This window comes from Protomyctophum parallelum, assembly GCF_964188405.1.
Source record: "Protomyctophum parallelum genome assembly, chromosome: 16".
Lineage (NCBI taxonomy): Eukaryota > Metazoa > Chordata > Actinopteri > Myctophiformes > Myctophidae > Protomyctophum > Protomyctophum parallelum.
Genome location: NC_139711.1, coordinates 32,950,774 through 32,966,684, shown reverse-complemented (window position 1 = coordinate 32,966,684; position 15,911 = coordinate 32,950,774). Strand labels below are relative to the sequence as shown.

At 43.2% G+C, this 15,911-nt stretch overlaps 1 protein-coding gene across 6 annotated transcripts in view; it reads right to left on the bottom strand.

The window, feature by feature from the left end:
* The window catches only part of ahnak (AHNAK nucleoprotein), a 37,534-nt gene that overhangs the window by 8,665 nt on the left and 12,958 nt on the right, over window positions 1–15,911 (bottom strand). For 5 of the 6 annotated variants that reach the window (XM_083786154.1, XM_083786155.1, XM_083786158.1 and 2 more), the window contains exons 3-6: window positions 12,396–12,459; window positions 12,067–12,223; window positions 11,388–11,638; window positions 52–11,272 (exon numbers count right to left, since the gene is read on the bottom strand). In XM_083786154.1, coding sequence (XP_083642280.1) covers window positions 52–11,272; window positions 11,388–11,638; window positions 12,067–12,223 — 11,629 coding nt within the window. In that variant the 5' untranslated portion in view covers window positions 12,396–12,459. The remainder of the gene's footprint in view (window positions 1–51; window positions 11,273–11,387; window positions 11,639–12,066; window positions 12,224–12,395; window positions 12,460–15,911) is intronic. The other variant, XM_083786159.1, reaches the window with a different exon arrangement.

The following is a 15,911-nucleotide window of genomic DNA, read 5'->3' as shown; positions in this document are numbered from 1 at the left end:
TCTTTGGCATTTTGAATCCTCCCTCAGGGCCTTCAATGTCAACTTCAGGACCTTCAATATCCACTTTAGGTGCTTTTATGTCTCCCTCAAGCTTTGGACCTCTCAAGTTGAAATCAAGATCTGGCATTGAGATGTTGGGTCCTGATATGGATGGCATCTTGAATTTGGGTCCTTTGATTTTTCCATCAGGGCCTTCAATGTCAATTTCAGGTGCGTTAATGTCAATATCTGCTTTGGGGAGGTTTACGTCAACATCAGGGCCTTCCAGCTTTGGACCTTTGAAGCCAAATGACGGCATCTTGAATTTTGGCATTTTAAATCCTCCCTCTGGTCCTTCAATGTCAACTTCTGGACCTTCAATGTCCACCTTAGGTGCTTTTATGTCTCCCTCAAGCTTTGGACCTCTCAAGTTGAAATCAAGATCTGGCATTGAGATGTTGGGTCCTGATATGGATGGCATCTTGAATTTAGGACCTTTAATTTTGCCATCAGGGCCTTCAACATCAATTCCTGGTCCTTTGATGTCTATTTCAGGTGCGTTAATGTCAATGTCTGCTTTGGGGAGGTTAATGTCAACATCAGGGCCTTCTATCTTTGGACCTTTAAAGCCAAATGATGGCATCTTGATTTTTGGCATTTTAAATCCTCCCTCAGGTCCTTCAATGTCAACGTCTGGGCCTTCAATGTCCACCTTAGGTGCTTTTATGTCTCCCTCAAGCTTTGGACCTCTCAAGTTGAAATCAAGATCTGGCATAGAGATGTTGGGTCCTGATATGGATGGCATCTTGAATTTAGGTCCTTTTATTTTACCATCAGGTCCTTCGATGTCAATTCCGGGTCCTTTGAGGTTGACTTCAGGTGCCTTTATGTCAATGTCTGCTTTGGGGAGGTCTATATCTACACTAGGGCCCGCCAATGTTGGACCTTTGAAGCCAAACGATGGCATCTTCATTTTTGGCATCTTAAATCCTCCCTCAGGACCTTCAATGTCAACATGTGGACCTTCAATGTCCACTTTGGGGGCTTTCAAGTCTCCCTCAATCTTTGGAACAGAAAAATCCAAGTCTCCTTTAAGCTTTGGACCTTTCATATTGAAATCAACATCTGGCATTGATATCTTCGGTCCTGACATGGATGGCATCTTGAATTTTGGGCCTTTGATTTTACCATCAGGTCCTTCAACATCAATTTCTGGACCTTTGATGTCTAATTCAGGTGCTGTGATATCAATGTCTGCTTTGGGAAGGTTAATATCAACTTCTGGCATCTCCACCTTGGAGCCTTTGAACCCAAATTTTGGCATTTTGAATTTTGGCATTCGGAAACCTGTGTCTGATCTCTTCACATCAAGATCCAAAGAACCTCCTTCAATCTTGGGTGACTTTATGTCAATCTCAGGAGTGGAAACATCAACATCAAGGTCACCTTTTGCTTTTGGCCCTTTAACATTAATATCCAGTTCAGGTGTTTTTACCTTTGGACTTTTGAATCCAAATTTAGGCATTTTGAATTTTGACTTCTTTGATCCAAGTTCAGGGCTATCAATGGTTAGATCTGGCCCTTCAATTTCAACCTTTGGGAAATTAATGTCCCCCTCCAAATCTCCTTTCAGCTTCGGGCTTTTAGGACTGAACTCTACATTTGGCAACGATATTTTAGGCCCGGATATTGAGGGCATCTTGAACTTTGATCCTTTAAGATGTGCCTCTGGAGATTGAATATCAATATTTGCACCTTCAATGTCCACTTTTGGTGTCTTTATGTTTCCTTTCAACTTTGGCACTGAAATATCAACATCTCCCTTGAGATTGGGACTCTTAACATTGAAGTCAAAATCTGGCATTGAGATGTTGGGTCCTGATATGGATGGCATCTTGAATTTAGGTCCTTTGATTTTGCCATCAGGGCCTTCAATGTCGATTTCTGGTCCTTTGATGTCAACTTTAGGTGACTTGATGTCAATTTCTGCTTTGGGGAGGTTTAAGTCAACATCAGGGCCATCTATCTTTGGACCTTTGAAGCCAAATGACGGCATTTTCATTTTGGGCATTTTGAATCCTCCCTCAGGTCCTTCAATGTCAATATCTGGACCTTCAATGTTCACTTTTGGTGCTTTTAAGTCTCCCTCAATACTTGGTACTGTCACATCCACATCCCCTTTGAGCTTCGGACCTTTCAGGTTGAAATCAACATCTGGCATTGAGATCTTGGGTCCTGATAGAGATGGCATCTTGAATTTAGGCCCTTTGATTTTACCGTCAGGTCCTGCAACATCAAATTCTGGTCCCTTGATATCAACTTTGGGTGCCTTGATATCAATATCTGCTTTGGGGAGGTTTACATCGATGTCAGGGCCTTCTATCTTTGGTCCTTTGAAGCCAAATGATGGCATCTTGATTTTAGGCATTTTGAATCCTCCCTCAGGTCCTTCAATGTCAACTTCTGGACCTTCAATATCCACCTTAGGTGCTTTTATGTCTCCCTCAAGCTTTGGACCTCTCAAGTTGAAATCAAGATCTGGCATAGAGATGTTGGGTCCTGATATGGATGGCATCTTGAATTTAGGTCCTTTGATTTTACCATCAGGACCTTCAATGTCAATTCCGGGTCCCTTGATATCAACTTTTGGCGCCTTAATGTCAATGTCTGCTTTGGGGAGGTTTACATCAACATCAGGGCCTTCTATCTTTGGTCCTTTGAAGCCAAATGATGGCATCTTGATTTTAGGCATTTTGAATCCTCCCTCGGGTCCTTCAATGTCAACTTCTGGACCTTCAATATCCACCTTAGGTGCTTTTATGTCTCCCTCAAGCTTTGGACCTCTCAAGTTGAAATCAAGATCTGGCATAGAGATGTTGGGTCCTGATATGGATGGCATCTTAAATTTAGGTCCTTTGATTTTAGCGTCAGGTCCTTCCATGTCAAATTCTGGTCCCTTGATATCAACTTTGGGCGCCTTGATATCAATGTCTGCTTTGGGGAGGTTTACATTGATGTCAGGGCCTTCTATCTTTGGACCTTTGAAGCCAAATGACGGCATCTTCATTTTTGGCATTTTGAATCCTCCTTCGATGTCAACTTCTGGACCTTCAATGTCCACCTTAGGTGCTATTAAGTCTCCCTCAATACTTGGTACTGTCACATCCACATCCCCTTTGAGCTTCGGACCTTTCAAGTTGAAATCAACATCTGGCATTGAGAACTTGGGTCCTGATAAAGATGGCATCTTGAATTTAGGTCCTTTGATTTTACCATCAGGTCCCTCAATATCAATTTCTGGACCTTTCATGTCAACATTTGGTGCCTTGATGTCAATGTCTGCTTCGGGGAGGTTTACATCGATGTCAGGGCCTTCTATCTTTGGACCTTTGAAGCCAAATGACGGCATCTTCATTTTTGGCATTTTGAATCCTCCATCAATGTCAACTTCTGGACCTTCAATGTCCACCTTCGGTGCTTTTAAGTCTCCCTCAATACTTGGTACTGTCACATCCACATCCCCTTTGAGCTTCGGACCTTTCAAGTTGAAATCAACATCTGGCATTGAGAACTTGGGTCCTGATAAAGATGGCATCTTGAATTTAGGTCCTTTGATTTTACCATCAGGTCCCTCAATATCAATTTCTGGACCTTTGATGTCAACATTTGGTGCCTTGATGTCAATGTCTGCTTCGGGGAGGTTTAAGTCAACATCAGGGCCTTCTATCTTTGGACCTTTGAAGCCAAATGATGGCATCTTGATTTTAGGCATTTTGAATCCTCCCTCAGGTCCTTCAATGTCAACGTCTGGACCTTCAATGTCCAACTTAGGTGCTTTTATGTCTCCCTCAAGCTTTGGACCTCTCAAGTTGAAATCAAGATCTGGCATTGAGACCTTGGGTCCAGATATGGATGGCATCTTAAATTTAGGTCCTTTGATTTTACCACCAGGTCCTTCTACGTCAAATTCTGGTGCCTTGATATCAATTTCTGCTTTGGGGAGGTTTACATCGATGTCAGGGCCTTCTATCTTTGGACCTTTGAAGCCAAATGATGGCATCTTCATTTTTGGCATTTTGAATCCTCCCTCAGGTCCCTCAATGTCAACTTCTGGACCTTCAATGTCCACCTTAGGTGCTTTTAAGTCTCCCTTAATACTTGGTACTGCCACATCGACATCCCCTTTGAGCTTCGGACCTTTCAGGTTGAAATCAACATCTGGCATTGAGATCTTGGGTCCTGATATAGATGGCATCTTGAATTTAGGTCCTTTGATTTTTCCATCAAGTCCTTCAACATCAATTTCTGGTCCCTTAATGTCAACTTTTGGGGCCTTGATGTCAATGTCTGCTTTGGGGAGGTTTATGTCAACATCAGGACCTTCTATGTTTGGACCTTTGAAGCCAAATGATGGCATCTTGATTTTAGGCATTTTGAATCCTCCCTCAGGTCCTTCAATGTCAACTTCTGGACCTTCAATGTCCACCTTAGGTGCTTTTATGTCTCCCTCAAGCTTTGGACCTCTCAAGTTGAAATCAAGATCCGGCATTGAGATGTTGGGTCCTGATATGGATGGCATCTTAAATGTAGGTCCTTTGATTTTACCACCAGGTCCTTCTACGTCAAATTCTGGTGCCTTGATATCAATGTTTGCTTTGGGGAGGTTTACATCGATGTCAGGGCCTTCTATCTTTGGACCTTTGAAGCCAAATGATGGCATCTTCATTTTTGGCATTTTGAATCCTCCCTCAGGTCCCTCAATGTCAACTCCTGGACCTTCAATGTCCACCTTAGGTGCTTTTAAGTCTCCCTTAATACTTGGTACTGCCACATCGACATCCCCTTTGAGCTTCGGACCTTTCAGGTTGAAATCAACATCTGGCATTGAGATCTTGGGTCCTGATATAGATGGCATCTTGAATTTAGGTCCTTTGATTTTTCCATCAGGTCCTTCAACATCAATTTCTGGTCCCTTAATGTCAACTTTTGGGGACTTGATGTCAATGTCTGCTTTGGGGAGGTTTATGTCAACATCAGGACCTTCTATGTTTGGACCTTTAAAGCCAAATGATGGCATCTTGATTTTAGGCATTTTGAATCCTCCCTCAGGTCCTTCAATGTCAACTTCTGGACCTTCAATGTCCACCTTAGGTGCTTTTATGTCTCCCTCAAACTTTGGACCTTTCAGGTTGAAATCGATATTTGGCATTGAGACCTTTGGTCCAGATATGGATGGCATTTTAAATTTAGGTCCTTTGATTTTACCATCAGGTCCTTCTACGTCAAATTCTGGCACCTTGATATCAATGTCTTCTTTGGGGAGGTTTACATCGATGTCAGGGCCTTCTATCTTTGGACCTTTGAAGCCAAATGACGGCATCTTCATTTTTGGCATTTTGAATCCTCCTTCGATGTCAACTTCTGGACCTTCAATGTCCACCTTAGGTGCTATTAAGTCTCCCTCAATACTTGGTACTGTCACATCCACATCCCCTTTGAGCTTCGGACCTTTCAACTTGAAATCAACATCTGGCATTGAGAACTTGGGTCCTGATATAGATGGCATCTTGAATTTAGGTCCTTTGATTTTACCATCAGGTCCCTCAATATCAATTTCTGGACCTTTGATGTCAACATTTGGTGCCTTGATGTCAATGTCTGCTTTGGGGAGGTTTAAGTCAACATCAGGGCCTTCTATGTTTGAACCTTTGAAGCCAAATGATGGCATCTTGATTTTAGGCATTTTGAATCCTCCCTCAGGTCCTTCAATGTCAACTTCTGGACCTTCAATGTCCACCTTAGGTGCTGTCATGTCTCCCTCAAGCTTTGGACCTTTCAGGTTGAAATCGATACCTGGCATTGAGAACTTGGGTCCATATATGGATGGCATCTTAATTTTAGGTCCTTTGATTTTACCATCAGGTCCTTCTACGTCAAATTCTGGTGCCTTGATATCAATCTCTGCTTTGGGGAGGTTTACATCGATGTCAGGGCCTTCTATCTTTGGACCTTTGAAGCCAAATGATGGCATCTTGATTTTTGGCATTTTGAATCCTCCCTCAGGTCCTTCAATGTCAACTTCTGGACCTTCAATGTCCATCTTAGGTGCTTTTATGTCTCCCTCATGCTTTGGACCTTTCAGGTTGAAATCGAAATCTGGCATTGAGACCTTGGGTCCAGATATGGATGGCATTTTAAATTTAGGTCCTTTGATTTTTCCATCAGGTCCTTCAATATCAATTTCTGGTCCCTTAATGTCAACTTTTGGGGCCTTGATGTCAATGTCTGCTTTGGGGAGGTTAAAGTCAACATCAGGGCCTTCTATGTTTGGACCTTTGAAGCCAAATGATGGCATCTTGATTTTAGGCATTTTGAATCCTCCCTCAGGTCCTTCAATGTCAACTTCTGGACCTTCAATGTCCACCTTAGGTGCTGTCATGTCTCCCTCAAGCTTTGGACCTTTCAGGTTGAAATCGATATCTGGCATTGAGATCTTGGGTCCAGATATGGATGGCATTTTAAATTTAGGTCCTTTGATTTTACCATCAGGTCCTGCTACGTCAAATTCTGGTCCCTTGATATCAACTTTGGGCGCTTTGATATCAATGTCTGCTTTAGGGAGGTTTACATCGATGTCAGGGCCTTCCATCTTTGGACCTTTGAAGCCAAATGTCGGCATCTTCATTTTTGGCATTTTGAATCCTCCCTCAGGTCCTTCAATGTCAACTTCTGGACCTTCAATGTCCACCTTCGGTGCTTTTAAGTCTCCCTCAATACTTGGTACTGATACATCCCCTTTGAGCTTCGGACCTTTCAGGTTGAAATCAACATCTGGCATTGAGATCTTGGGTCCTGATAAAGATGGCATCTTGAATTTAGGTCCTTTGATTTTACCATCAGGTCCTTCAACATCAATTTCTGGTCCCTTAATGTCAACCTTTGGGGCCTTGATGTCAATGTCTGCTTTGGAGAGGTTTACATCAACATCCAGGCCTTCTATGTTCGGGCCTTTGAAGCCAAATGATGGCATCTTGATTTTAGGCATCTTGAATCCTCCCTCAGGTTCTTCAATGTCAACTTCGGGACCTTCAATGTCCACCTTAGGTGCTTTTATGTCTCCCTCAAACTTTGGACCTTTCAGGTTTAAATCAAAGCCTGGCATTGACATCTTTGGTCCAGACATTGATGGCATCTTGAATTTAGGTCCTTTGATTTTACCATCAGGTCCTTCAACATCAATTTCTGGTCCTTTGATTTCAACGTTGGGTGCTTTGATGTCAATGTCTGCTTTAGGGAGGTTTACATCGATGTCAGGGCCTTCCATCTTTGGACCTTTGAAGCCAAATGACGGCATCTTCATTTTTGGCATTTTGAATCCTCCCTCAGGTCCTTCAATGTCAACGTCTGGACCTTCAATGTCCACCTTAGGTGCTTTCATGTCTCCCTCAAGCTTTGGACCTTTCAGGTTGAAATCGATATCTGGCATTGAGATCTTGGGTCCTGATAATGATGGCATCTTGAATTTAGGTCCTTTGATTTTACCATCAGGTCCTTCAACATCAATTGCTGGTCCCTCAATGTCAACTTTTGGGGCCTTGATGTCAATGTCTGCTTTGGGGAGGTTTACATCAACATCAGGTCCTTCTATGTTTGGACCTTTGAAGCCAAATGACGGCATCTTGATTTTAGGCATTTTGAATCCTCCCTCAGGTCCTTCAATGTCAACGTCTGGACCATCAATGTCCACCTTAGGTGCTTTCATGTCTCCCTCAAGCTTTGGACCTTTCAGGTTGAAATCGATATCTGGGATTGAGATCTTGGGTCCTGATAATGATGGCATCTTGAATTTAGGTCCTTTGATTTTACCATCAGGTCCTTCAACATCAATTGCTGGTCCCTCAATGTCAACTTTTGGGGCCTTGATGTCAATGTCTGCTTTGGGGAGGTTTATGTCAACATCAGGGCCTTCTATGTTTGGACCTTTGAAGCCAAATGAGGGCATCTTTATTTTTGGCATTTTGAATCCTTCCTCTGGACCTTCAATGTCCACTTTTGGTGCTTTTATGTCTCCTGTAATGTTTGGAACTGACACATCCACATCCCCCTTGAGCTTTGGACCTTTCAGGTTTAAACCAATGTCTGGCATTGACATCTTTGGTGCTGACATGGATGGCATCTTGAACGTAGGTCCTTTGATTTTACCATCAGGTCCTTCAACATCAATTTCTGGTCCTTTGATGTCAACGTTGGGTGCGGTGATGTCAATGTCTGCTTTAGGGAGGTTTACATCAACGTCAGGGCCTTCTATCTTTGGACCTTTGAAGCCAAATGACGGCATCTTGATTTTGGGCATTTTGAATCCTCCATCAGGACCTTCAATGTCAACTTCTGGACCTTCAATGTCCACCTTAGGTGCCTTTATGTCTCCCTCAAGCTTTGGAACTGAAACATCCACACCCCCTTTGAGCTTTGGACCTTTCAGGTTGAAGTCAATGTCTGTCATAGAGATGTTGGGTCCTGATATGGATGGCATCTTGAATTTAGGTCCTTTGATTTTACCATCAGGGCCTCCAATGTCAATTTCTGGTCCTTTAAGGTCTACATCAGGTGTCTTAATGTCAATGTCTCCCTTGGGGAGGTTTACGTCAATATTAGGGCCCTCTAAGTTTGGACCTTTGAAGCCAAATGATGGCATCTTAATTTTGGGCATTTTGAATCCTCCCTCAATGTCAACTTCTGGACCTTCAATGTCCACTTTGGGTGCTTTCAAGTCTCCCTCAAGACTTGGTACCGACACATCCACACCACCCCCTTTGACCTTTGGACCTTTCAGATTCAAATCCATGTCTGGCATTGAGATCTTAGCTCCTGATATTGATGGAATCTTGAATTTAGGTCCTTTGATCTTACCATCTGGACCTTCAACGTCAATTTCTGGTACCTTGATGTCAACTTTGGGTGCCTTGACATCAATATCTGCCTTTGGGAGTTTTACATCAACATCAGGGCCCTCTATTTTTGGTCCTTTGAAGCCAAATGATGGCATCTTCATTTTTGGCATGTTGAATCCTCCCTCAGGACCTTCAACGTCAACTTTGGGTGCTTTTAAGTCTCCCTCGATACTTGGAACAGACACATTGACATCACCTTTGAGTTTTGGACCTTTCAGGTTCAAATCAATGTCTGGCATTGAGATGTTGGGTCCTGACATGGATGGCACCTTGAATTTTGGACCTTTGATTTTACCATCAGGACCTTTAATGTCAATTTCCGTTGCTTTGATGTCAACTTTAGGTGCATTTATAGCAATGTCAGCTTCTGGAACCTTAATATCCATCTCACCTTTGGGGACGTTGACTTTAATTCCATGTCCCTTCATTTTTGGCCCTTTTACGCCAAACGATGGCATCTTAATTATGCCCTCTTTGCCTTCAAAGTCAGGGCCTCTAATGTCAATGTCTGGGTGTTTGATGTCAGCTTTTGGAACTGTAATATCCATCTCCCCTTTGGGGATGTTCACTTCAATTCCATGTCCCTTAATTTTTGACCCTTTCATGCCAAACGATGGCATCTTAATTATGCCCTCTTTGCCTTCAAAGTCAGGGCCTCTAATGTCAATGTCTGGGTGTTTGATGTCAACTTCAGGTGCCTTTATAGCAATGTCAGATTTTGGAACCGTAATATCCATCTCCCCTTTGGGGACGTTGACTTCAATTCCATGTCCCTTAATTTTCGGCCCTTTTATGCCAAACGATGGCATCTTAATTATGCCCTCTTTGCCTTCAAAGTCAGGGCCTCTAATGTCAATGTCTGGGTGTTTGATGTCAGCTTTTGGAACCGTAATATCCATCTCCCCTTTGGGGATGTTGACTTCAATTCCATGTCCCTTAATTTTTGACCCTTTCATGCCAAACGATGGCATCTTAATTATGCCCTCTTTGCCTTCAAAGTCAGGGCCTCTAATGTCAATGTCTGGGTGTTTGATGTCAACTTCAGGTGCCTTTATAGCAATGTCAGATTTTGGAACCTTAATATCCATCTCCCCTTTGGGGACGTTGACTTCAATTCCATGTCCCTTCATTTCTGGCCCTTTCATGCCAAACGATGGCATCTTAATTATGCCCTCTTTGCCTTCAAAGTCAGGGCCTCTAATGTCAATGTCTGGGTGTTTGATGTCAGCTTTTGGAACCGTAATATCCCCTTTGGGGACGTTGACTTCAATTCCATGTCCCTTCATTTTCGGCCCTTTTATGCCAAACGATGGCATCTTAATTATGCCCTCTTTGCCTTCAAAGTCAGGGCCTCTAATGTCAATGTCTGGGTGTTTGATGTCAATGTCAGCTTTATTAAGACTAACCTTTACACCGTTCCCTTTCACATTTGGTAGTTCTGATATTTTCTGTGAGGAAAGATTTGAGGTATCAATGTCTACTGTTGGGGATTTAAATGCAATATCTGTGTAACCACTTCCAAGTTTGACACCAGGAATATTAATATTACCTGACCCCTTTGTCTGCTGGTGACTGATGCTTATTACAGATCTTTCCATCTTTCCCCTCTCACCCAAAGGCATTTCAATATTTCCTCCTTCTACCTTCCCCACTGATGTAGATGATACATATGTGTTTTTTCCCGACACACTAAACACCCCACCTTTGGCATCACTTGTGGCCATTTCCACACCTCCCAACCCTCCTATTGTAACATGTTTGCTACCTGTTGTCAAGCTATCTTTTATTGTCACATTTGTGCCTGACACCTGAATGCTTCCATCTCCATGCTCTCCGCTTCCCCTTGAGACCCCAAAACCTCCCAGGCCTTTAAGCCCTGACATTCCAATGTTTGGCCCCTTAAATCTGAGCCCTGCCCCACCTTCACTCTCCATCTCCCTGCTATATGTGGTGGTCTTTACCCCTCCAGTACTCCAGTGTGTCTCCTTAGAGCTATGTTGTGGCCCAGAGACATTACCCAAGTCAAACACCCCCTCTTCCTCTCCCCCTTTACCTGAGGGGCTTTCATGTGAGATTCTGATACGGGGGGAGCCATCCCCTGATTCGTGCTGTAGCCCTTTGAACTCTGGGCTTGATAGTTCAAGCTGCTCACTTATGCCACCTGGCATATCCACAGTGTAGGTAGTGATGCGGCGCGTGATGGTGGTAACGGTGCTGCCATCACTGCTCGTGCTGCTATGTCGCTCAGTGCGCACGTCGACTCCCTCTGCGAGGTCTTCAGACTTAAGTCGCGGTTTAATCTTTTTTGTGTAAATTCTCATGTAGTCCTCATCGTCACCACCCTGTTGGGGGGGGGGGGGGGGGGGGTGTTAATATCTGGAGCAATTCATGTTTTGTAAAGCTGTAGCAACTTATGCATGTAGATTTCCCTCAAAAGATAGTGAAAAAAAAACTCACAAGGATGATGTCTGGACTGGTGCTTCCCAACCGGTTCTTCCCTTCCCATGTCAGTGTGCCCATAGGCGAGCGGCATGGCGTGCTCAAGGGCGATCGACACGGCGTGCTCAAGGGTGAACGCCCAGGGGACCTGTCTCCTCTGTTCTGTAGTTTCAGCCCCACCTTGTGGCGATTCAGTGTCTTCAGGAGGTCAGTTGTTTCTTCTGAGCTCATGTTGTCAAAGTAAATGGTAGCGCCCACGATTTGGTCACCTGTGAATGGCAGATGAACAACAAAGCGAGTTGAGAACGATGTGGTTCTGTGTGTACTAGGTAAGTGAGACTTGATCAACTAAGACTAAGACTAAACAATTATTAAAAGACTATGGTTTTTTAAATTTAGTTGACTAAGACTAGACTAAGACTAAACAATTTCAGATTACTACATATACTGTAACTAAAACTAAATGGTGTGTTATTCAAAATACTAAAAGTGTAAGTATATTCGCCTTGTTTCGTCCCGTTTGAGGTTGCACCGCTCCCGTTCGCGCAACTATCGTCTGCATTGACTTTGTATGTAATCGCGCCGCTCTAACCATCCAAGTCTGAACGCAGCTTAAGACTAAATCAGAATTTGTTGTAAAAATGAACACTGACTGTACCATAGCTTTGATAAGTGATAAAGACCAAAGATTAGATACCTTCATATACTTTTCCAGAGCGTGCTGCAGGTGACTCCCCTTTCACCTCTGTGACGAACATTTCTCCCTCACCGGACCGCTCAATGGTTAGGCCAGTTTTGTCTGCCCCCTCCCAGTCTGGGAAGAGTACTTCCCTGGTTTCTTCCTCGTCAGCCATCTGAAAATTAAGGAAGAGAGAGAGAAGGCACGAAGGAGTGGGAAGGGAGAAGGAGAAAGGGAAAGAAATGTCAGGACTGCTATATCTATCATTTGAAAACACATTCATAATATGAGAAATGACACCTGGTCAACAAATACCTTGTTGTACCGTTTATGAAATTAGTTTCTACCTTGTGTGTTTTGCTTTGCTATCCTTGAGTCCTGGTGTGATTGATAGAAACTGCTTCGGTTTTCCTGCAAAAATAGAGAACAAGATCATGAATCTTAAAGTGTGACAACAAAACAACATGAAGTACACTTGAAATTAAGCCATGTGACTCAAACCCTCACCCTAACCTCAAACTCCCACGGGGCAGCACACCTAAACCTAACCTTAACCCATGTCTGACCAATGACTAGTCTAAACTAAGTATGCACCCCATGTGACTAGGCCTGTCACAATCACTACATAATCGTCTAATCATAATTTATTTTCGCATAATCGTCATAATCATGCAGAGCAAAGATTTCCGAGTAAAATGTCATAACTGTGACTGTGCTACATGTGATACATTTGCATGTAATATGTAAAGCACCCGGTAATTCTTGCTTGTAGGATTCGATAATGAACACTAGATGGCAGCTGAACCCAGAAGGAGACAAGTCTATGTTCTCTAGCTCCCAGTTACCAAATTGCTACCTCCCTCTCTCCTCTTTAGTCTTTACACTCCATGTTGTGGAAATTTGGTTAGAGTGCATGAGACCACACCCTGCCCTGAGGAAGGCAGCCTGATCCTGCGCCTACACCTCCGCTCCAATGTCAATAGAGAGAACAATGATGGTTGAAACTGCCTTTCTTTCTGGAAGCACACATGCACATACAGACTGGCCGGACACCACACACACACGCATCAATGCAAAAACCCTTACACATGCATGCACGCACACACGTATATATATGCACGCACACACGCGCACGCACACACACACACACACACACACACACACACACACACACACACACACACACACACACACACACACATCCTAATGGTCAGATCAGCACTGTCATACACAGACACAAACATGCACCCAAACATGTGCAGGCACCAAGCAGCAAGCCTAGTGGTGTACACAGACACTATAGCCTGCAGGCATTATGACTACTATTGGTGGGATATTTTCCTGGTTGCAATTGTAACCACCATGGCTACATGAAGTAGGTTACCTTTAATGTGTGTGAGCTGGTGAATATTATTCACATTAACATTTAGGAAATATGAATGGGATTATTTGTCTTTTGATTAGACCGTTTTCAACCATGAGAAAACATGTTAATGTTGCCATAACAATGCCGCCTTTTCTTTGACTAACGAAATCAAATGAGCAAGAATGAATAGTTCCTATGTTAGCTTACATTCAAGACACAGCTTTGCACAAACTTCCAGAATTGCTGTATCCACGTGTTGTGCACTGTAACCACAAAACACGATGGAAACATTCACTCGCAACACAGCAACGGCAAAGTTTGTTTACATCTTTTCCCTGTGCCCGAGTGACTCCTGCCTCTTCAAACATGCTGACTACTGTAGTCCTACCCACTCTCCTCTTTGGAACAGACAACCCATTGTTTCATTAATACCAACCTCTCCACAACCCACCCCTGCAATTACACAGGCCTGTCTGAGCCAGTGCTCTGTCTACCTAGCCAGATAGTTTGCATGATTTCATACTTTGGTGCACCAGTGTTTCAGCTTCTACACACAGTCAAGTCCAGCGTGTTAATTGAACTCTATGAGTGTGTAAAAACTGACCTTCTGGTCTATTTGGACACCCCTGGAGTTCAATAAACATGCTGGATTTGTGTAGACTTAGATATTTAGAGAAACAGGGGCGATATGTGCGCAAATGTGTGTGTGTGTGTGTGTGTGTGTGTGTGTGTGTGTGTGTGTGTGTGTGTGTGTGTGTGTGTGTGTGTGTGTGTGTGTGTGTGTGTGTGCGCGTGCGTGCGTGTGCGCGCAAGTGTGTGTGTGGATATGTTTTATAATGTCCAACGCAGGTTGTGCTTTCAGCATTTAAACATTTAAATTAAACTGATTGGCGATCAACAGCAGAATCAGTTTGATTCTGGGCGAATCTTCCCCAATCATTTCTGTACCTATATACAATAAATGGAAAAGTTTATCAACAGGATAGAACAAAAGAAACAGGATGTGATGTGAGTCACAGCAATGACTGATTGTCTGTTTTCATGGAGTTACCATGGCAACCAAAGTCCAACCAGAGCTCCATTGCATTACAGGAATTCTGTGAGTTTGGTTGCTCTATGCTTCAATAGAATGAAGCAAGAGTGGCCAGTCACAACATGAAGCAATTAATACCAAGGTATATTCCTTGTGTATCTAGAACCTAGACACACACTTGAGTGGCATATTTAAACCCTCTCTAGAACAGTGGTTCCAAACTAGTGAAAATAGCAGATCTACAAGTGCACAACATGGTGCGAAGTGACGCGTTGCGAGCTTGTAGATCGTCTATTTTCACTACTTCTTAATCTTAAGTAGGCCTATTTTTATTTATTTCTTTATTCATAGAATGTCTTAGATTTGTTTGTTTGTCTGTTTTAAAATGTATGAAATTATTAAAAAAAACAATTGGTCCATGACACCCAAATGGGTCTCAAACCCACTGTTTGGGAAAGACTTTCTAAACTGGACCTGAGATGTCTGGGGTTCAAGTGGTTAACATGTTATTAATGTTACACTTGAAATTATGTCAAATGAATTTGAAAGTGATGCTTTGACCAGTCTCTGACCTGTGTGTCCTTCCAGTTCAGGCTGGAATCTTGTGGTTAAGATGAGCAGCCATGTGATTAGAGGCACTAATTCAATGTGCGTATAATGTCTTCGGAAGAGCAATTACAAAAAAGACCTTTGTGGTGTTGTAACATATTGTGTCTTTGCCTTTGGCATCAACCAAAGATCTTATCTCTGATCATGGCATGCAGCCTTACAGCTTGACTGACAGTTCATAAAAAAAGGGGGAAAAAAGAAGGAAGGTTCGGTTCATAAGAAGGAAGTGTGTTGAGTGTTCAGATGTCACTTTCTGGCATATTCCGCCCAGTTTTTTTTCCTCCACTCTATTTGCTCTGTGTTGCAGACATATCCTTCATAGAATGCAGCTCAGGGAAGCGATAATGTCTGAATAGCTCGGCGCCTTTTTCTGTCACTGGAATGTCCCATTTTTGCACTCCTATAAATAACATAATTGCCCCAGTAATCCGCCAAAGTGAGGGGTGAAGGTGAGACCCGCCCCCATTCAGATAGTCAAGACATGTGTTGGCTATTGTGGTAACACGCTCTGCCATGCTGCTCAGCCAGATAACAGCACGCTGAGACCAGAGGAAAACGATAAAGAAAAGGGATCTGCGCTACAGTATGTGCCACTAGCCACCAGGCCACACACCCATTGCATGTTGTATCATTTTAATCCAGCAAGGGAACTGGAGAAGAAGATGACACGAGCATGTGATGTGTTCAATGGAGCCCATGAAATATAAAACCACACACACCGTACATCAGGATTCCAGAGGAGAGATGGCTTTGTGTACTGTACGTGTGCACACATTTCAGAAGGAAACAAGCGTTAACTTGGAATGTTTACCAATCTCACAACCTATCTCTGCCCTACAGCTATGTCAACATACC